Raw genomic sequence first — 21,585 nt, forward strand, 5'->3', positions numbered from 1 at the left:
CCAGTCAAAGGCGACTGTGGGGTTGTGGTGCTCATCTCACTTTCAGGCCAAGGGAGCTGGTGTTTGCCCACAGACAGCTTTCCAGGACGTGTGGCCAGCATGACTAAACTGATTTTGTCGCAACAGAACACCGTGACGGAAACCAGAGTGCACGTAAACACCATGTGCCGTCCTTCTAAGAAAGCCTGTAGTAATAGGAGAGACTTTGGTATCTGATGGTTGGACTTCATTAATATTTTTTAATATGACGCCCTGTGCGAGGCCAAAATTGGGCACTCCCAAATGGATCTTCTCAGTTATGGATCTTCTCAATTTTGCACCCCCTCAGCTCAAGGCCCTGTGTGGGGGAACTGCCCACACCACCCAAAACCCAGTGCTGATCTGATGAAATGTAGATAATGTCAGAGCCTGTTGAATTTCAATGGGCTGGACCTCCAGCACAGACAGGTGAAGACTAGTGGCCTGAACAAATAAATGCAGAGCAGGGAAAACATTTGCCAACTCTTCCTGCTCTGCATTTGGTGCTGCTATTCCTGTGTGAGAGGGGAACTGCAAGACCATTCCTGGAGAAGGACCCACCTCAAAGTAATTTACAGAAGCTGGCCTTGATGCTGGACATCCTGGTCAAGTTGGGAGTTAAAAACAAAACAAACCCCAAACAAACAAAAAAAGGTATGCAGTGCACTGCTAGAACCTCTGAGCACTCAAAGAACTAAGGAGATGCTCTGTGTTTCATTTTGCTCAATGGACACAGCAGGGAGGAGCCTTTCTGCGTGTTTGTCATTAATGTGGTGCAACACTCACCAGCCACCACTGCAGAACATCCGAGGGGACCTCTGGATTTCTAAGTGTCAGCAGGCAGTTTACTGAGGCATCAAAGTGATCACAAAACCAGTCCAACTTGCTATGCTCTGTGCACCTGTTCTGGCTGCACATCTTTCCCTCCCAAGGAGACTCCATCAGTGGCCATTCTCCAGAGGAAGGTGAAGGGTCCATATACACAGCCTTGTAAACCTTCCAAAGGAAAAACGCAATGCAGAGGGCCAGGATGCACCACAGCTTTTTCCTGAACTGCATCCTTCACTCAATCAGCTGGATCTCATAGTTTAAAAACCTTCTATGAGGCAAAAGCATCATGCTCTGTGAGTTTCCTGTTCACATATGATGAGCAGGCCGCTTCTTGAGTAGATACTGCTCCACACAGATGCGCAGCTCAGCAACTAAAAACTCAGAAAAATCAAGGTCCGACTCATTCTCCATTTATTCAGCCAGCCAGTGTTCTGTGGGTGTGAACCTCACATCAAACGAATGCTGAAATGCACAGAAAAAGTGTGATATGACGTTAGTATGGACTACAGATGGCAGAGGGAAATGCTTGCGGCAAGATAAAGTTATTATTTTCAGACATCGTTCTGTACGTTAATAAGTTTAACGGTGTAATATTTTCCTAAATGTCCATGCTGTTGGTCCCAAGCTTTCCTCCAGTTATGCTGCATGCAATTCAGTAGCAGTTTACCAGATGGGACAGAACTGCAACACTACCTTCCCAGCAGTAGCATTGCTGCCATTTACTGAAAGGGCTGAGTTGGTGAACAGGTCAACAGAACTGCTGGTTTGGCTTCAGAATCACAGAGTTGTAGAGTTGGAAGGGACCACAAGGGTCATCTAGTCCAACCACCTGCAATGCAGGAATCTTTCAGCCAACGTGGGGCTCAAACGTACGACCCTGAGATTAAGAGTCTCATGCTCTACTGACTGAGCTATCCCTCAGCTCTCAACATCACTGGTGCATCTGCACAGCCCCAACCTCCCTCCTGCCTCCCCATCTATGTTCTGGTAAGCAGCAGCAAGACCATGGCCAGGAAACTAGAATTGTGGCTCGGGGTGAGCCACTTCGAGTGTGATTTATACCCAACTGTAAAGCACTGTCTACAACCCATCCAGTTTCTATTTCTGGTCATATCCAAGGTTTGTGTTAGTAATCAAGTTAGCATCTCATTAAACACATCCTGACATTTCCATAATTTGCTTCATACATTCTGTATTGTCCCTCATCCCAGCCAGTTAAAAAGACAGCTTGATCACTTATTCACCCATTCCCATCAATACCTGTGTTTTCCTTTCCCTCTTATTGCAGGGTTTGCAGATGATTTTTATGATATTATACGGTCCTTTTAGATGGAGATTCCTCTCCTCCAGCTCTCCAGTAAGGAGTGTATCCACTGGTGTATCCATGCTAAAAACCGAGATGACTAAAAATAACCCATTCCAAAGCAATAAAGCAAAAGACTTGTAAAGAGCATGTCATTTTGGGGGGTTTTGGTTTCAAAACTAGACTCATCAAAAACTTGCTTTTTTGCTTTAGAAACTGCCACGTGTAAGTGGGTCAAATATTAACAGAAAGCACAAGGGTCTGTTTTGTGCTGGAAGTTGTTCAAAGGAGGGTCAAAGGTTTTTCCTTAAAGGAAGGTCAAAGGTTAATCCTTGTTCTTAACCAAGACTCTCCTTGTGCCTAGTTAAAAGGGTGGAAGGGGGAGTGAAAATATGGTCTACAAGTCCAGCTAAAGGATATGGGAGTTCAGCAAAAGGTTGTGGAGTTAGAAACGTAAAAAGCTGCAAGAGGGAGAAAGTGATGAAACCATTTCAGAGACCTGAAACACTGGGAAGTGTTAGGAAACCACAGTTAGGAACCACAGCAAAGGAGCCCAGAGAAAACTACAAAGGGATGCAGAAGCTGAACTGAGGATACAAATTTTAAGTATTGGTTTGGTCAAAGAAGCAGACTGGTTTGTTTTGTGGTTTGTTTATTGTTTGTTTGTTTTTAAAGTATTGTTTCAATAAAGTATTTAAAGATTTAAAAAACCAAAATAGATAAATCAACTACTCTTATGGGCAACTGCTAAAAATGTAAAAATTGGGGTTCCCCCTATAAGAAACCATTTTCTCAAAAATGTGTTGCCTTGCTAAACCTGTAAGTAAATACACAATGTGTTTTGGAAAAGCTTGGTGTGAGGTCTTGTTATTCACTCCACACACAACTGCCATCACACACTACCCAGTATTGAGAGTAGGAAGGGTCAGCTGAAGTCCAGGTGGTTAAATAGCTGTTCAGTGGGGATGGGGGTGGGTTAGGGGGAAATGCGTGGATGGGGAGATATTTTCACCTGGTGGCAACAGTGAAATTAGCAAGGATGAAAGGTTAGTTTGCTTACAGGCTACAGCCTGTACTGTCAAAGGAGAAATCAAACTAAACTGGAAGAACATGAAAATAAAATCCAGGCTTGTGCAAACATACCGTAAGCATTCTAACATAAAGCTTTAGTAATGTGAAATGTTCTCATTTCAGGAACGACTTCTAAATATTAAAATAGTGATGCAGAAAGATTATCTAGAAATGTTCCTTTAAAATGCTCTGAGTAATATATGTGCTGTTATCAAGAAGAAGGAAAGCTAACAAAAATCCCTGCAAGGCAAATACACCACTAGATCATTTCGGACTCTGGACCTAATGATTTTGAGAGGAGGGTTTCGATGGTAAAGTTACTGCAAATGAGAAACACAAAATGCACCCATCACCTCCAAAGGTACACAATGCACTGTGCCACCTACACAGGGTTGTATGCAATGTTAGTCCTACTCAGATGCATTAAAAATAATGGTCATGGCTAACATTGATTTCAGTAGGTCTGCTCTTGAGTATAACTTAATTGGACACAATTCACATGGTATAAACTGATCCTGTGCAAAATAAATCCCACTATGCCCAGTAGGGATTATTCCAGAGTAAAAGTTTGTGTCAGGTTACAATTAAATCACAGCCTCATCGCACAAAGTGAGATGTTGAGCTGGGACACCAGAAAGAAACAGAACACACAATGCCGGAAAGAGGGGCATTTTATCTTACCCATCCCTTTAACTCTATACTTTGCAACTACTGATATGTTGTTAGAGCAAAAGAAAGAAATAAGACAACTCTGAAGAATGAAAAAGAGAGAATGTGCAGAGCTTCACATTTTAAAATGGGACCTGCGTTTGTTGCTCTGATACTAAGGATGCTAAAGTATAAAATGTTATAAATGAACATAAATGAACCAGGAAGACTTATGTATGGTAATTGGTTACAAATCAAGTGCATAAGTTTCTCTGGGTCAATAGTCAAGAACACTGTTGGATCTGAAATGCAATTATGCAGGACTGAAGGAAACACACTCTGTACATGTTTTGCGACTTTCATCTAATGACTTCACAATCCTAGGCACATTGCTTAGGAGCGAGTCCTATGAAAGTCAGCAATATATTCTTCTGAATAAAAGGTGCCTAGGATCTGGCTGTAACTGCAGGGGGAACGGGTGTGTGGAAGGAATTAAAAACACAAATTACAGCTGCAAACACACTACACCTTTAATGCACGTTTGAAGCACGTTTCCTACTCAAAGAATTCTGGGCACTGTAGTTTATCCATCACAAACAATTCCCAGCCACTCTGAACAAACTACTGTGCCCAAAATTATTTGAGGGGAGGAAATGTGTTTTAAAGATATGATAACCGGATGGCAGGAAGTGAATGAAGACCAGTTTGTGAGCAATGAACAGGCAAATAAAAGAGAGAAAGAGGGCAAGGGGGGAGGTAATTAACAAAAATGAAAGAAAGACGCAACCCTCTGCACACTTACCGGGAAGAGCAAGCCCCACTGAACGCATCGGGATTTACTTGTGAGAGTGAAAACGCGCAGGCACTGGTGGCTGCCCCAAACGGAAGTTTTGTTGCAAATTCAGCTGAGATAGTGGAGTTCCTCTATCGAGGGAGAAGCACTGGTTCCCGCAACGAGGGAATTGTTTCCCATTTCCTGCTAGTTTATCGCTGCAGCGTGGAAAGTTGCTGCAAGCACAACTATAACTCACTTGGAAAAGGAGGTTGCTGCGCTTGGCACCACTGCAAATCGCAGCTTCCGAGGTGGGATCTTCTTCGGGACCTCAGCAGGAGATTGTCCCCTTCCCCACCTGGCTGAGATAATTACTAGGCCTCCCACCTTGCACTGAGGTTATTTGCATTTGAAAAACAAAAACTAATGCAAAGACACTTTCTGCTAAAGAACAAACTGGCTCGTTCCCCTCCTTTGTTAACCTGGCAAATTTTTAGCATAATTGAGGTTATGTTTCAACAAGTTCAAGGACACCTCAGCAGACTCTACAGTGTTTTCAAAAAACAAGGACCAGCAGCGAAGACTGAACAGGCTGTTGTTTCAAAGTCTGCAGCTACTTTATCTCGTGTCCCTGAAGTCTCTTATCAAGTCAAGCGACATGTTGCTACTATCTTACAAGCAAAAAACATAGCCATGAGAGTCAATTACTGCTCTCCAAGGCAACTCTGCGTGGCAGTCCTCAACTTCTGATGGGAAAAACTAGGGAAGGAATTGTGTGGGAGGAGGAAATCCTGCTTGCACCCCGCCAACTACCGCAAGAGGTGATTCAGTGGAGGCAGGAGTTTGTTTTCCCACACGAAGCTTTCATTGTTTGATTAGTCTAAATCACTCTGTAAGGTAAGCGTAAAACCTATAATGGCCAGGCACCATATTATTTCACACAAATCAAAGTTAACATCTCCTATTTGTTTATTCACATTTACATGGATTTTTGCACATTTAATCGGAAAGCACTACAGCTAGCAAATGCACTGTGAAAAATGCTACAAGGCAAGTCCTATTCTCATCTATCCTTTCAGAGAGTGTCTTAAAGGGTGGAGGATGCAGAGATGATCATCCTCTGAGACCCTTCTTTGTGCGCCTCCTCCATGAGAGATCTGGAGGGTGGCAACATGAGAACGGGGCTCCTCTGGAACCTTCATGACATATCTTTAGGCACCAGGTGAAAATGTTTCTCTATACCAGGCCTTTGGCTGATTAACATCCTATGGCCTTTTAAATGTGTTTGTGGGAGGGGAGGTATTGGTTTGCTTTATTGCATATTTTGTGCTCTCATTTTTCATTTTATATGTTGTGAGCTGCCCTGTGAGCTTTGGATGAAGGGCGGTATACAAATTTAATTAATAATGATAATAATAATGCTGACAGTGGAAAGAGAAGTTCGTGCTGGTTGTCAAGACAAGCTTTTATTCATTATTTCCAAGCACTGTGGAAATATGGGCTACAGATAAGCAACTTCTACTAAAAATAATTTAAGGCATTAGGCAGAGTACTTGTCAGATTACTGGTACATGGTTATGTATTTATTTTATTAATTTCATAAAATTTATACACTGCCCAATTGTGTGTGGGGTTTTTTAAACCACCCTCAGAGCATTTTACAAATACTGCAAAGGAACATTTGCTCTTCTTATGCAAATACTTACTTTCAGTTTACAAACTGCCAGAATGTCCCATTGATTTTAAAGGGGTATTTCCTGCATTAGCAACATTTATGTGTGTCCAAATGCTAGTTTAATGGGGCCTCTCCCTTCTGTGCAGTGTCAAAGCAGCATTGCTTTGGAATATAATTTGACGTTTTACAGCAGCTTGTGAAGCAGAGCACAATTACTCCTGAAACATACTGTTACAGAGATGCATGCACTATATCTGATGCTACTCATTGCATTGAATAGTGTCACAGACCCTACACTGAGAATCCTAACTGTAGCTGCTGAAAGATAGTTTGCTAGTGTTACCACCTGCTTACCTTAACCAAGTGTTGGAGATCACACAGTCCGGGCAAACTGAATTATTGTTCTTCCTCTTCCTTGGTTGCACTCAGAATATTAATGAAGATTGAAGCCACCTCCCATGGCTGCATGTGGTAAGTGACTCATTTTGAAATAGTGCTTTCGAACAGGAATTATTGCAAAAATAGAAGGGAAGTTAACAACCCAATGCCAACCACATCAGACTGAGGACACATGCTTTAAAAGCAAATGGTATTGTTTAAGCTGCAGGAACTGCTTCCTGCAGCATAGAGGAAGCCACTGTGTGTCACACCTGCAAGCAGGCAGCTACTGTTGACTGCATTAGGAACATAGGAGGCTCCCTTATACGTACTGAGTCAGATCATTTGTCCATCTACACTGACTGGCAGCAGCTCTCCAGGGTTTCAGGCCAGAGTGTTTGCCAGCTGTATCTGCTGATGCCGAAGACTGAACCACTAACCACTGAGCTACAATCCTTCCCCAAATCACACTCTCCTCCTGCTATTGCAAAATTGGCTCACACAGCTGTTCTGCTTAACCAATCAGAATTATCAAGCAACTTTGGCTGCAATAGGCACCAACCCAACTCCCCCTATTTGTCTTCTGATAGTAGGTTATCGCATATATTTTTAAGGCCTGTTGGTGGGAAATATTGGAATTCCTTGAAAGTTTCAGGAGGCTCCACAGTGAGAAGATCAGTAATAGTGGGCATCCACCACCTTTCATCACTGCTAGGAAATCCATTGGAATTCACAGCAGCTGGGGAGTGTTGGGTGTATTCTAGGTACACTGTCAGTTTGCCAGGGGAAATGGCTAATTCCAGCAGGCTTACCCAGCACCCTGTAAGAAAAGAGCATGTGCCACAGAATACATCCCAAAATCCTCTTTAACATACAGACTTAAGAGGAGGGTACTCCACAAGCAGGCTGCCACTACAGAAAAGACCTGTTTTCCATTCCCTAACTCAGTGGATCTTGGTAAGTGAAGGAAGCCCCCCCCCCCCCAATCCCCATCCCCAGGTGGTGTCTTACCAGAAGATCTTAGGGGTTTGAGAGGCATGTATGTAAACAGGTGGTCCTAATAGCAATCTGCCAGCAAAAGCTTCCTGCAACATGAATCCTTTAAATTGCTGCTTGCTAGAGAGGTAGCTAAGTGAGTTTCCTTTATAAGACACGAGGAGTCAAACAGAAGTCCCTGATCCTTGTTCTTACAGGTTCCATTTGTGCAAAAGAAGGAACATGGGTAAATAGAGGTCAGATACTTTCACTTTCTCTTATAGGATTCCTATTTTAGGATAACAGTTTGAACAATAACTTTTATTCGCCTGCAAGCTAGATTGTATTTCTGATTAAAAACTGAAGGTGGCATTTCAGCTGCCTGAAAGTACTTGTTTTAAATGTAATCTCTCTGTGTGTGTTACACTCCAGATCAGGATGTTCAGTTTTAAAAGCTATTAATTTATACAGCCAATTATTAGCCTAACCTGCTCCCCCCACCCATTTTCCTAGAGTTTCTTCTCTCTTTTGTAGCAGCACATTAACAGCACGACAATAACAGCAATGCTTTGGGTTTTCCAGAAAGTGGTGATGTCCATTGTATGAAAGGTGACTGTCAGACTTGGCCTCTGCAGGTGGGAAGAGATAAGGATCTGACCCACTGGCCAGATCCGGGTTTCCCACCATAGAGAGTGATCTAATTTAGTAAGTTTAGTTTACTTGCATTTAGTAAACAAAGCTGAAAGCTCTAAAACTGCCAAGCTTGTGTAATATTTAATTGTAGTTGCCATTCATTCATTGTTACCAATGAACTTTGGAAATGGAAAAATAAAGTGCTGGAAAAATTTATGTCACTAATTAACAGTCATGATACTATTCTTAACAAAGTTTGATTTATAAAAAGGTGTCACATTCCCCCTCACATAATAGGGGGTGGGGAATCAAATTTGATGATGTTGTATATGTGTGAGTGGGAGTCCATAGTGGTTTGATGTGATGGGCAAAGTATCTGATGAAGCTGGAACTTCAGACTACCTGGAACATCCACAGATGTGGAGGCCTTCAGAACATGTAATTCTCTTTTGTCAGTTTTTCTTACTATGCTTTCAGGGAGAGGTCAGTAACTCTAGACTTTATTTTTAGCTTTCAGGCATTTGTCTATGTGTAAGTAAGTAAGTAAGTAAGTAAGTAAGTAAGTAAGTAAGTAAATGCATCATATGTAAGTATTGAAACTTAACCTTTATTCTTGTGTTTTTTTATATTGTATGTTTAAGTTGTGAACTGCCCTGAGATCTATGGATGAAGGATGGTATACAAATTTAAACAGACAGACAAATAATGATTGATTTGATTGATTGTATCAGGTGCATGAGTTGCCAGTTTATTTCCAGGTCCATTTTAAAATACTGAGCTTATTCTTTAAAGGTTTGGGACTAGGTTACCTTAGAGTAGGGCTGGAAAACACTTTTTAGCCTGAACTGCATGCCACTGGTGGGTAGGGTTAAAGATATAAAGTGGGTGGGGCTGAGGCCAAAGTGGGTGGAGCAACAAATATGGCTCTTACCTTTTGTACAGAAGGCTTCATTGCAGCTATGCAAAAGTCTCCATCCTTCATCCAGGCAAAAGCACTCAGAGAGCGTGCAGTAAGGCTGGTGAGAAGGGGGTATGGGTACTTGTGAGGGGGCTTGTTCTTGGAGAGTCCCAAGGCCTAGAGAGCTGCATTCAGCCCCTGAGGTTCACTCTTCCTGCCTTCATCTGTAGTCTGCGCACACTTTGAGATCAGCTTCAGAGACTCTGCTTGTGTGCTTGACTGTAAGAGCAATTAGGCTAATGGGAATTTGGGAGAGGGCCTTTTTGGCAGTGGCCCCATGCCTGTGGAACTCTGTTTCAGCTGAAATATATAAGGCTCCATTATTGTAGACCTTTAAGCAAGCCCCAAAGATCCACCTATTTACAAGTGGGGCTACTTAAATAGTAATTTTATTGAGTTGAACTATATATGGTGCAGGTGTACAAAGTTATTTACTATCTACATTTCTTTTTTACTATTTAACACACAAAGCAGGTTTTCAACTTCCCTCAAAACCTTCCACTCAGAAGCAACACAGGAAAAGTGTGATTTCCAATCTCCCTTGGTAGTCTGACTAAGCAGCATGAGACGTAAGCAAAAGAAAATTTATTGCAGGAGTGGTGGTAGTGGTGGGGATAAAACATGCATTCAGGTGTACCAAAATTTTTAGGAAATAAGAAACATGAGACAAAAATTAAATAGTATACAGTTTTGGACTGCAGTACATTTTCTTCTCAGGTGGAATCATATCATTTGAAAAGACATATAGGAAAGAGTTCTGATGATTCAGGCATACAGGATTACATCCATCAATGCAAGGCAGCTGTAAAGATGTCAACCACAATTATTGGATATTTCAGGTTGGGCAGTCTTAGTAAGAATAGGTAAATAGGATTACTGTTATGTAAAGCAGTGTTTCCCAACCTTTTTTGGGCAAAGGCACACTTGTTTCATGAAAAAAATCTCGAGGCACACCACCATTACAGCCCCGTGACATCAGCGCGCAGCGTCACGCCGGGAGGGACATGAATTGCTAGCAAATTACATAATCACCTCCTTGAGGGCTGGCTCATCTTCTCCGAAGGCAGAACCCCATTAATTAACAGCACAGACTCACACCATAGCCAAGACGAGGGGGGAAAACCTCAGTCATGCACAGTCATGCACATGTGGGGGCTAAATGAGGACGAAGACCGGGCAGAGAGCAGGGTTCAAATCACCCCACCTGGCCAGGACAATCCCTGGGTGCTCCCTTGGGCCACTCGCCTGACCCACCTCGCAGGGCTGTTGTTGCGAGGATAACACGGGGAGAACCACGCGCGCCCCCGGGAGCTCCTTGGAGGAGAAAGCGGGCGATGAATGCAATGCACGAAATATATGAGAGGCGACCAGGTTTTGCAGGTGAGGGGCCCCCGCCAGCCTCCGCTTCCAACACCCAGCGCAACGACGCCGAAGTTTCCCCCCGGGCTCGGCTCGGGGAGCAGCGCTGCTCCCCCCCGGCTCCCCTTCGCCCTCCCGGCTCTCTCTGCCGCCCACTGGGGACCCCCCTCACCTGCCAAGTCCGGAGCGCCGGTGGAAGTTGCATGCATGCATGCAGGGCGCCGTGTTGCCATTGCATTGCACTGCACTCCATGCAACGCCTTGCACGCCCGTCAAGGGGTCTCCCCGCGGTCCGATGCGTCCCCTCCGGCGCGGATGCAGCATTGCAAAAATAAAAATCCCCCGACGCAGCTCTACCTGGGGGGCACCCTCTGCCTCCGCCGCTCCGCCTCCGCGGGGATCCCCGGCCTCCATCCTGCCGCCCGATCTCCGCGGGGGCGCAGGCAGGCTGCGCGGGGTCTGCGCGGAAGAGCCCCTGCCCGCCCGGCCGCCGCCGCGCTCATTCCATGGCCGGGAGAAGAGCGCTTCAAACAAAACGCCCGGCCCGCCAGGCCACGCTGGGAAATGTAGTTCGCGCACCCCGCGCGGGCGCGGAGCCCAAGGGCGAGGGGACTACGGATCCCGGCAGCCCCCGCGCCGGGGACGGAGGGGGAGAGGCCGGGTGCAGGGATGGAGGGACGGGTGGGCGAGCGAGTGAGTGAGTGGCAGCCGCCAAGCCTTGGCCGAGAGCCAGGAAGGGCCTCCCCGGAGGAGGAGGAGGAGGGAGGCGGAGGGAGGGAGGGAACCCCAGGGGTCATCTAGTGACGGCGCCCCAATCGAAAATTTGACTTAAAAAAAAAAAAATCTTTCAATTTTTTAATTTTTCCCGCGGCACACCAGGCAACATCTCGCGGCACACTAGTGTGCCGCGGAACAGTGGTTGGGAAACACTGATGTAAAGCAATGGTAAGACTTTATTTGCAATGAAGTGTTTAACGCCTGTCCTGTTCAATAAGGATACTCTGTATCCACGGGGCCTCTTTTAAAGGACTCACCCTGTAATTAGATCAGTTAGAACTATTATTTCTGAAATCACTGGTATGAATGGTAAAACTGTCCTGTTAAGATTGGAGTGGGATTAGAGATGGCTTGGAAAGCCTTCTAAGGAACCAATGGCCCTCCAGAGGTTGCTGAACTCCAACTCCCACCAGCCATAGTCAGCAAGGGCAAGGATGCTGGGAGTTGAAATCCAACAACATCTGAAGGGCCAAAGAGTCACCATCCTTGTGTTATATAAGCAGCAAAATCTGAATTTATTCACAGGGTGGGATACATTTGCGAAAACTGAAATATATTTTATGTGAGGGTGGTTGTTTTTTTAAAGGAAGGTGGGGCTCCTTGCATCACTAGAAAAAGGTTGCTGCATGGGGTGCACATGGGATTGGAGACTTAGCTGATGGATTTTGCTTCATGGACTGGTTGATTGCTATGTTGGAATTCAAAAAGAATGTTTCCCATTGCTTGTGGAGGGGAATGAAGGAAGGCTATTATGATTTTGTCCCACTTGTTTCTGCCATCAGGAACTATAGGCTCAGCAAGTATCTTCCGTCTAACTTCTGCTGGTTAACATTTGGGTTGAGCTTCATAGCCTTTTAGTCCTTCAGGTCATATGATTCTAACACACAAAGCGAGCTCCACATTGTTAAAGATGCCTATTTTTCCGTGCAGTGGAAGGGAGTAACAATGAAGAGGTGGAGCTTTCCTAACAGAATACCTGGAACATATTGATCCCATTCACAGATACACAGTGTGGAAGCTGCTTTCCTATGGAACAACCGCTGCCTGAGTGTGCATGAATGAAGCAACCACCTAGAGAGGTAACCTAGAGGATCTTTCCCATCCAATTATTACCTAGCTGTGAGGTTTGAGAATGATTCAGTTGGAAAAGACGCATGGAGTTGGCTTCACTCTTGGATGTCTGGCATTCATATATAAACCATAGCAATGACAGATTGAACCACCAAAAAAAGGGCTCCTGTGCCACTCTGAGTGTGTATGAAAGAGGCCAGTGAGTTTGTCAGATAATACAGATTAGCTACAATTCTATTTAAATCAATGGACATTTTACCAGTGGCTTGAATGAGAAGTGGATTGCACTTTAGTCTATGATGACATTTCTGCATCCATGAGCCCAATTCCTGGTCCAGCATGTCGTCCTACAGATTGGTGACCAAGTTAGTAAATTTGAGAGGAACACTACTGAAGTCTTGGCATGCTGCCTTCAGAGGTCACTCTTAAAGCAGAGGATTATATTTTCAGTAAATAATACAGTGTTCTTTCATCAACCCATCCTTCTATTCATGGAGAATGTAAACAAACGATGCTGGGAATAAACCTTTCCTGGAAGGCTGCCCTTCAATCCTGCCACACTGCAAAGAAAGAAATAGGAGAAGGTGAGGCAGTTTTAACACAGAGAGAAAAACCTCAGTGCATTGTAATTACAAGTCTTACAACGACTGTATTTCTGAGACCATCATTCCCTATATTTATGGGATTGGGATGCGATGCGATATGATGGCTGGAGGCAACACCTGGCGTCATTGGGAAGCTATTGGAGCTCCAGAGCCCTGACCAGGGTCATTGCCAATGCAGACCTGACTTTCTGAGCAGTACTGGGTCTACCTGCCATTTTAATATTCAATACACAATATTCCCTCATGCTCCAAGGCATTGTGGGAAATTAAAATTGTGTCTGGCAGCATTGTTGAAAATAAATGGTGGATAGATCCCCTGTCTGGTGCTGAAGCTGTTGCATGACACAGCCCATCACTGCTAACCCCTGGCAAGGCCCACTGACCACAGGGCACTTTGCTGAGGACCCCCTCAAACCTGGAGACAGTCCCATGGGGTAGGGTAACAATCAGTGCCATGATAAGGAATCCCCAGCAATCACCCAGAAGAAACTGTCACATACCCACCAGTTGGAGTCCTCCTGTCCTTCTACTACAATTATCTCTCCAGTCTGGAAGGTTAGCTCATCTTCATGGTCAGCTTGGCAGTCATAAAGGGCTCTGACCCGACACACACTGGAGTGTTTCTGAAAATGGGCACCAGAAAGCAATGTTAAGCTTGCAGACACAGATAGTGTAGTTCAGGGTTGGGGGAACTTGTGGCCCTCTAGATGTTTTTGGGACTCCTAACTTCCATCAGCCCCAGCCAGCACAACCAATAGTCAGGAATGATGGGAGCTGTAGTCGAGTAACATCTGGAAGGACACAGGTTCCCCCAACCCTCATGTAGTTCATGTGGAAGGCCTCAGTCACTTACACACGAAGAAGCTTTATAGCAAGAAGGAAATGCTCAGAACGGAAGGAAGAAGAAGAAGAGTTTGAATTTGATATCCCGCTTTATCACTACCCTAAGGAGTCTCAAAGCGGCTAACATTCTCCTTTCCCTTCCTCCCCCACAACAAACACTCTGTGAGGTGAGTGGGGCTGAGAGACTTCAAAGAAGTGTGACTAGCCCAAGGTCACCCAGCAGCCGCATGTGGAGGAGCGGAGACGCGAACCTGGTTCACCAGATTACGAGTCCACCGCTCTTAACCATACTGGAGTCTTTGAATTGTTATTTTTGGCAACTTGTTGTGGATTCTTAGTAAGCAGGGCTGAACGGTACATTTGCAAGCAACTGGCATCAATTTAGTGAGTGAAGTCTCTTCTCAGTTATATTGTGATGCAGACCTCATCACAATATGGCTGAGGAGAGGGGCCACCAACATGCAATTAATTTCTTCACCCCTGAATCCTGTTAGTGACAGACAGATTTCATTACCTCATCGCTTTGGCTCACTTGGTGATTCATAACATCCCTGAGGTTGACAATTTCACATTAAAAGTGGTGTACAGACTACCCCCCATTCTTCAGAAGCTTAATTCACACACACACACACACACACACACACACACACACTCCTACAGTAGTCAGAGGCAGCTTAGGTCGGTGAAAGGCAACCATCCTTAGCTAATAGTATACTAAAATGAAGAGTGAAAATGAAAGCACTTAGTAAGAAAATGTAAATTTAAATGAAGAACACACCAAACCTCCCCTTTTTGGCAGTGGTGGTGGGACATCATCTGATGATTCAAAGGATGATTCCAGTGAGGGGGAGGAAGTCCACTGGCTTTTTCTCGCATGTTGATTTTGCTCACAAATTGTCTCCTCTTCCTTTAAGGCAGCTGCAACACAAAACACAGCCCTGTTGTGTTATTTCATGTTGGAAGTGCAACAGTGGTGATCATTCTGTGTGCAACTTGTCAGTGTTAAAGTCAACTAGCTAAGAGGAGGACAGGTTGAGGTGTTGCTTAGCAACCATGCAGAGTACCATGATGTTTGCTGAGGTATAACATGCTCTTATTGAATGTGTAGTTCTGCAGGTGATTTCCTCTGTATGATTGGTTAAATGTCTCCCTGCTATGTGCAAGGCTGAAGTAAGAAAAACAAACCTCTCCATCCCTTTCTGCTCAAATTATGTTTTCTCTGTGGAATCTGGCACTAGAGTAAGGTTGCATTACATATACTACATATTTCAGTTTTTTAAAAATGAAATTAGCAAGTGTTGTAGTTTACCTCTGCAGCCAATCCTCACACAGTTTAAAGACAAAAAGAAAATTGACACAGTACTAATAATTTACACCTGATTTTTGCCTTGCAAGTATAGCAGGATTTCTACACAGTTTCAGGAAAATCCAAAACAAGAGGGATGGCATTTTAAAACACCTAGTAGTGGAGGTGCAGTCAGGTAATAAATAGAGGCAAGGTTACACATCACCCGCAAGCACCTCAGAACCAAGTGAGACAATGGAACTATATTGGTTCACATCTGAAATGATTGAACTACAATTCAACAGAAGCTCCCCACAAAGTACTTGCAAAACCAGTGCAATAGCTTGGGCGAGGAAACACAGGGATGCAACAGTTAGGGGAACATATCACCTAAGGCACTTCCAGACTATTGTTATTTTGGGGTGGGATTCAATCACATAACAGCAAATTTAGCTTGTGTAATCCTAGGTGACTGGAAGTTATGTGGAACAAACCTGGTTTCCCCCAAATATTTGACTTTTTGCAGCAAGGAAAGTGATGGGAAAATGCACTTTAAAGTGTGGATAACATTTGCTTTGATGCAATGTCATTTAATCTCCCCAAAAGCAAGTCAATAAAAAATAAACCTGCTCAATAAACAGGTCATTTGGAAGTGCCTCTAGATTCTGAAATGGTGTCAAAATGGAAGAACAAGGCTGATGTAGGAACACCTTGTGCAACTGAATACAAGGAAGTAAAATTCACAAAACTTATGATATAGTTAGTAGAAGTCCGTAAGTCCAAAAAGAAATCAACTTTAAAAGGAAAGAATATGTGAGATATTGTTGGACGACTGTAGTGGGGAGAAGGAAGTAGCTCAGCTGGTATTTGCTGGGGGGAGAGAGAGAGAGAGAGTTTTACCTTGTTCCCAGGAATCCACCACCACTTCAGGGAGTTCAGAAGAATCAGAACTAAAGGAAATAGGGGGGGGGGGGAGTGTTCATTCACCTTGAAGAATCCCTCATTTCCTAATTGATGTGCTTGAAAAACAGCAGCCACCTAGAAACTCATACCAACTGACAGGACAGGTGAGCAGGAGAAAGGCAGCTGTCTTGCAAATGAGGATTCTGACCAATATAAGTTTTATATTCACAATGCAAGTTAAAGTTGCTTCCATATTGTCACTATATTGCGGGTATGATTCCATCATATACCAGAAACTTCAGTTTGCACAATTAAATAAATTTGGTGCTCTTGCAGAACAAAACAAAAATTTTGGTGGTCAGGAAGGTATACTGGAAAGAATGGGATGACAGCAAAGTTGGGCAACATTACATAACCTCTGTGTAAATTCTGTGCAAATGAATCAGGATGAACAAACAGGAAATCTGGAAGAGCCCTAACTGAACTGCTTTAAAACCTCATTCTCTGCTCTTGAGCAGTATATACAGAGACAGACAAATTGACAAAGACAAAGATTGCCCAACCACCCTATTTCAAAATACAGCTGGGGTGCACCAGGCAATCAGCTCTGCATCACAGGACCCCTCCAGAACTGTGTTTTATTGCAGAGGCATTCTGCAACATGTTCTTGACACAACAGTAGTGGTGGATTTATTCTGCTTTAGTTTGTTCTGCAGTGCTGCCCCAATGCTACCACATTATTGCTGTCCAGGGGGGTGCAACAGTGCAACAAAAGCGGGACAAAAATAAACTAGAACAATTGTAGTATGCAAAGTTACTGAATTTCAGCAGTAAGCTATGATATATGAGCTGGCCAAAAATGAAGCCGGGAGACTGCCGCAAAACATTTGCAGCTGCAAACAGTATTGAAAGTGGGATCACATATGACAGCCCCAATAGCTTCATGAGTACAAATCACGAATGTGCAATGAAAAGGATGTCTGGAGGAGCCTCCAGACACACATGGTTACCTCAACCTCCTAGAAGAGGCTCCTTCTGGAGAGCAACGTCTTGGAAGGGAGAAAGATCTAGGGTCTAAGACAGAGACAAAGGGAGTTTTCTGTTTACAAGCCAGCATCAGGTCAGTTTACTATAGCATAAACTTATGAGCAAACAATCCTTTGATGACATAGTAAAACCAGTTGAGTCCCCCCCACCTTGTTTGCCACAATGACTACCGTAATTTTGTGAATGTTCTGACCTGCCTCTGATATTCACATGCCCAAAACACATCTCACAATCTCTCAAAAATCCTTCAAAATGTGAATCCACCAAGGAGGCATTATAAAATCACCGTCTCAACATGTCAGAGGATTCACAAATCCTGTCACTGCAGCAAAAAACAAACAAACCCCAACTTGTGGACTCTTAACAGCATCAATGACATGTCAAAATGGTTGTGAATTAGAGTGATGCATTCAGGATAGTTGTGGTCCATTCTCACTATCATGCCATGGTCCCTGACTTTCATGTAATCAACTTGAAGGTTATTTGCTACCTCAAAAGAATGCATTCATCCTCTCTCCATTCTGGATTGTTTGGAATGCTTCTGAAGTGATTCAGTATATGAACTGATGGGCATTTTTAAAGAAATAGCTAATGTGCTAAAATAAACCGAATTTGATTTTTAAAGGGAATTTTAGCCAGATGAACTGAATTTGTGAACCCGCCACATCTTGATTAAAATCATATTTTTTGCAGGTTTGCAAGATGTGGTGGCCTACATATTCAAAGTGTGTCAGAGCATTCACAGATAAATCAACATTTAGAAATGGTGCAGGAAGGCGTATAAAAAAAATCACCCGTGTTTCCTAACTTCATATGCCTAGAACTGTGTTTCCAGATTTTAGCACACTGGTGTCCTGTGGTAGTTTGTGAATAAGAAGAGTTAATGTCACTAGTCAATGTCAATAGTGGACCAATGATATACCTCAGCATAAAGCCTCCCCCCCCCCCCCAATAAATCTAGTTTTAGATATATTCCTGTTCCTCATTTTTATAATCAATACAGCAATCCTCAGCTGATTCAGTGAGCTCTCTTACCTGCAGTTGGGCTGGTAGGATTGAGTGGTGTGCTGGGAGAAGGCTCTGAGGAGGTCCGCTTATGTCGAATTGTCAGAGGTGGAGGCAGGATCTTTCTAGGTGCTGTGTCTGCAGGGAGGACTGACCAGCTGGATGGGGGCAGTGGAGGAGGGAAGCTGGGGGCTGACCAAAAAAAGAGAAAAAGTCAGTGCTAACACTCTTGTTGAAGGTTGTTGGACTACAGGTCCCATCAGCCTCAGCCAACATGCCCAGTGGTGAGGCTTGATGGGACTTGCACGTCAACAATGTCTGGACAGCCATGAGTTCTGCACCCATGCCCTAAAAATAAAGGAGCTGGCCATCCATACCTAGGTGCAAAATTTAAGATATATTGCATAGTTTGCATATAAATAGGAGATGCACAACACTGCTCACCATGGCAGTATTTACACTTGAAAGTAGCAATCAGTTACATCTTCTTCACACCCACAGAGATATGTGAAAGAAAGGATATCAACCTCTGCCTCCCTGTCTTCTAGGTCTCCAAAATCCCCATTAAAATACATTCTTGACCAGAGTGAAAAGTGGATATGAATAATGCACCTTGGGCCTTACCACCCTTACACTTTACTCCCCTCCGCCCCCCCCCCGCCCGCAAAAAAGCTGTAGGGTACACTTTGCACATTGTGGAGAGACAGAAGCCAACATCTCTACTCAGGCAAAATGGGAGTACAGTAATTAGACGGCTCCTATGGTACATCAGGGAATTAGCTAACACAGGAATGGTGCAGTTATAGCACTATAATTCTGTAGCTATAAAGGCAGTGATGAAATAGGACATTATCAACGCTGTCTAACCTTTAGGTGCATTGCGCGGTGGCAGCGGTGGGCCTGTACAGGCAGGGGGCGATGTTGCCACAGTGGGTCTAGAGGCAGAAACATGTGGCACAGCGTATAGCTCACGGAGCTTCTCTGGGGATAGTGGACTGGCTCCCTTGGAGAAGTCAGCTGGATTTTTCCATGACTGAGAGGCTGTTCCAGGCAGATTGTAGCAGCTCTGAGGACGATGAAAGCGATCTTTTTTCGCTGGACTAAGCTGAAACAAATAAATGTAAACCATGTTAATAGAGAGCAGAATAAAATACTAGAAACCTTACCCAAGAACAGCATTGCTGGATCAGCAGCCCAATTTAATTTAGTATTCTGCTTCCAAGAGCCTCCAGCCACCAGGACGCTTTCAAGAGGTCACAAAGGGCAACAGCAGTTCCCTGTTGTTTGGTATACTACTTCTGTACATGGAAGTTCCAGCTGACAGGATGCACACAATGCATGTAGAATAAATGGATGAAGGGCTTCTCCTTGAGATGTATTCATTTTTTACAATTCCGAGGTCCTTGTTCAAATAAGAACTAATAATTATAGTCAGTGCCTAATCCTGGAAACCAGATGCTTGTCTATTTTGGATCTAAGTTTGAAACACTTAAATTGTGTGATGGCCTTTTAAATGAAATTTCTCTCTTCAGGCAAGCACCTCATGGTGAAGACTGAGGCCTTATTCATGTTTAATGCCTAGCATGTGTGCACAGGATTGCAGCCCTATTTTATAATAATAATAATAATAATAATAATAATAATAATAATAATAATAATAATGAAGTAGCTCTCCTTAAACAAAAAGTAATAACTGCAGTCTTGAGCATGATAAAGAACTTTCCTCTGTGGTGAATAGCTCCCTGCAATCTTTGATTAAAACATGCAGGCCTGTATTCAACTAACTTGTTGCACAGAAGCAAGTGCAAGGATCCCCACTAATGCAACAGGATTCCAACCCCACTCTCCTGCTCCCTCTCCTATGCCCTCCCCAAATCTGTTCCAGATGGTCTGGAGAATCCCTAGAACAGTGAGTGGGAGAGGAAAGGGGAGGTTGTTCCCTTGTGCAGGCAGAAATGCTTGTGCGAATGGAATGACCTCCTTAGCACTATGTTGACAACAACCCATGGGTTGCAACCTAGCACAAAATCAAGCATGCTTAAATCTGCTGAAATCAATGACTTTGAGTGGCCTTGGAATACATTGATTAAAATGATTCACATTAATAACCCCAGTAGTGGATCATTCTTGGGATCCTGCCAATTCTATAATTCAGTGACTACAGAAATATCTATTCGGTTTTGGCTATTTTCACAAACTCCCTGCCGGAAGAGGCACCCAACTTTAAGCGACCAAATGTGTTTTAGGAAGGTGCTGAGAAATGGGAAGCAATGGGCAGACCTCCAGCTCACAAAACAACTGATCAAAAGTGCTGGGACCTTACCTTCTCATCCAGATCATCATCGCTTTCGAACATGTCTTCTTGGCCCAGCCGCCACTCATATTCCACATGAGCTCGCATGTTGAACTGATCATTTTGAGCCTGCAATAGCTGCAAGAGAGAGGACACTCACTCTAGTATCTCTTCACATTCTTTCTTATTATAGTTTGGAAAAGTTCCAACGCAAACTTTAAGTTTGCTGGAGTCCTAGCTGCTCTCTTTTGTATTCCAGGGTTCTAGTGGGGAAGTGGAAAATAGTACTGCCAAAGGACAAAAGGTGCTTCCAGCTTAATATGGAGGTTTACTATTGTAAACAGGTCACTGAGATATCACAAATGGGTCATTGTTTTCTTTTAGTTTATCAGGTTTTCCCTGGAAAAGGTAAATCCAAATTAAAAGAGGGGCAGGTCAGGATGCAGGCTGCCATATTAATGCCAATGATGTTGTGTGGATGCTGCAATATTTTTTTTAAACTTGCGGGCATGATGAGCAGGTATCCTACAATAAATAACCATCTGGAAGCACCCAGAAGAGAAGGGGTAGTGGGGGCTATAATCACAACACCACAAATTGCCAATAAATTGTTGGTGAATTGGGGCTGTATTTCTGTCACTTCCTTAACTACTCACACAGAAGCATGTTTTTCACTAAAGCAGAAAAAGCTTTTACAAAATGCAAATGAAGAGAAGCCTTGCATATATATATTTTAAATTTCTATACCAGCCTTTATCTGAAGATCACAGGGCGGTTTACAATATAAAAACCCAAAACTATATAACATAGTAACAAAAACAATACCCCCTTCCAGTTTAGAAGGCCATAGATTGTTTAATTGGCCAAAGGCCTGGGAGAAGAGGAATATGTCTAACTTGGTGGCTACCGTCTCCCAACTTCTCTTCTCTCATTTTCATAGGTGAATTCACACAACTGCAGTACTTTTACAGGGTAGAGTTTTAAAGTGCTAGGTAAACCTGATAACCTTGTTTTCAGCAAAGACCAAATGAGAGTGCACACACAAAATAAGCACAGAAGCAATGGGCAATGATAGTTTCATAGTACCGTAATTTGAATCTCTTGAAAATACAGAGCACTAGATATTTAATTTTGC

General features: G+C 43.6%; 2 protein-coding genes across 11 annotated transcripts in view; both read right to left on the reverse strand.

The window, feature by feature from the left end:
• LOC114599466 (CMP-N-acetylneuraminate-beta-galactosamide-alpha-2,3-sialyltransferase 2-like) overlaps positions 1-6,785 on the reverse strand; it is a 15,491-nt gene extending 8,706 nt beyond the window's left edge. The window contains exons 1-2 of one of the 4 annotated variants that reach the window (XM_028734761.2): positions 6,673-6,785; positions 805-1,311 (exon numbers count right to left, since the gene is read on the reverse strand). In XM_028734761.2, coding sequence (XP_028590594.2) covers positions 805-1,077 — 273 coding nt within the window. In that variant the 5' untranslated portion in view covers positions 1,078-1,311; positions 6,673-6,785. Of the gene's footprint in view, positions 1-804; positions 1,312-2,109; positions 2,195-4,673; positions 5,106-6,672 lie in introns of those variants that run through there. The other 3 variants (XM_028734763.2, XM_028734760.2, XM_028734762.2) reach the window with 3 other exon arrangements.
• A 4,217-nt stretch (positions 6,786-11,002) lies between these two features.
• Positions 11,003-21,585, reverse strand: part of LOC114599468 (arf-GAP with SH3 domain, ANK repeat and PH domain-containing protein 1-like) — a 33,327-nt gene continuing 22,744 nt past the window's right edge. For 2 of the 7 annotated variants that reach the window (XM_028734765.2, XM_028734771.2), the window contains 8 exons: positions 20,481-20,588; positions 19,025-19,262; positions 18,188-18,349; positions 17,116-17,179; positions 16,103-16,152; positions 14,696-14,835; positions 13,579-13,697; positions 11,004-13,029 (listed from right to left, as the gene is read on the reverse strand). In XM_028734765.2, the coding sequence (XP_028590598.2) occupies positions 12,942-13,029; positions 13,579-13,697; positions 14,696-14,835; positions 16,103-16,152; positions 17,116-17,179; positions 18,188-18,349; positions 19,025-19,262; positions 20,481-20,588 (969 nt within the window). In that variant the 3' untranslated portion in view covers positions 11,004-12,941. Of the gene's footprint in view, positions 13,030-13,574; positions 13,698-14,695; positions 14,836-16,102; positions 16,153-17,115; positions 17,180-18,187; positions 18,350-19,024; positions 19,263-20,480; positions 20,589-21,585 lie in introns of those variants that run through there. The other 5 variants (XM_028734772.2, XM_028734770.2, XM_028734766.2 and 2 more) reach the window with 4 other exon arrangements.

The sequence above is a fragment of the Podarcis muralis genome, chromosome 5, assembly GCF_964188315.1.
Source record: "Podarcis muralis chromosome 5, rPodMur119.hap1.1, whole genome shotgun sequence".
NCBI classification, from domain to species: Eukaryota; Metazoa; Chordata; class Lepidosauria; order Squamata; family Lacertidae; genus Podarcis; species Podarcis muralis.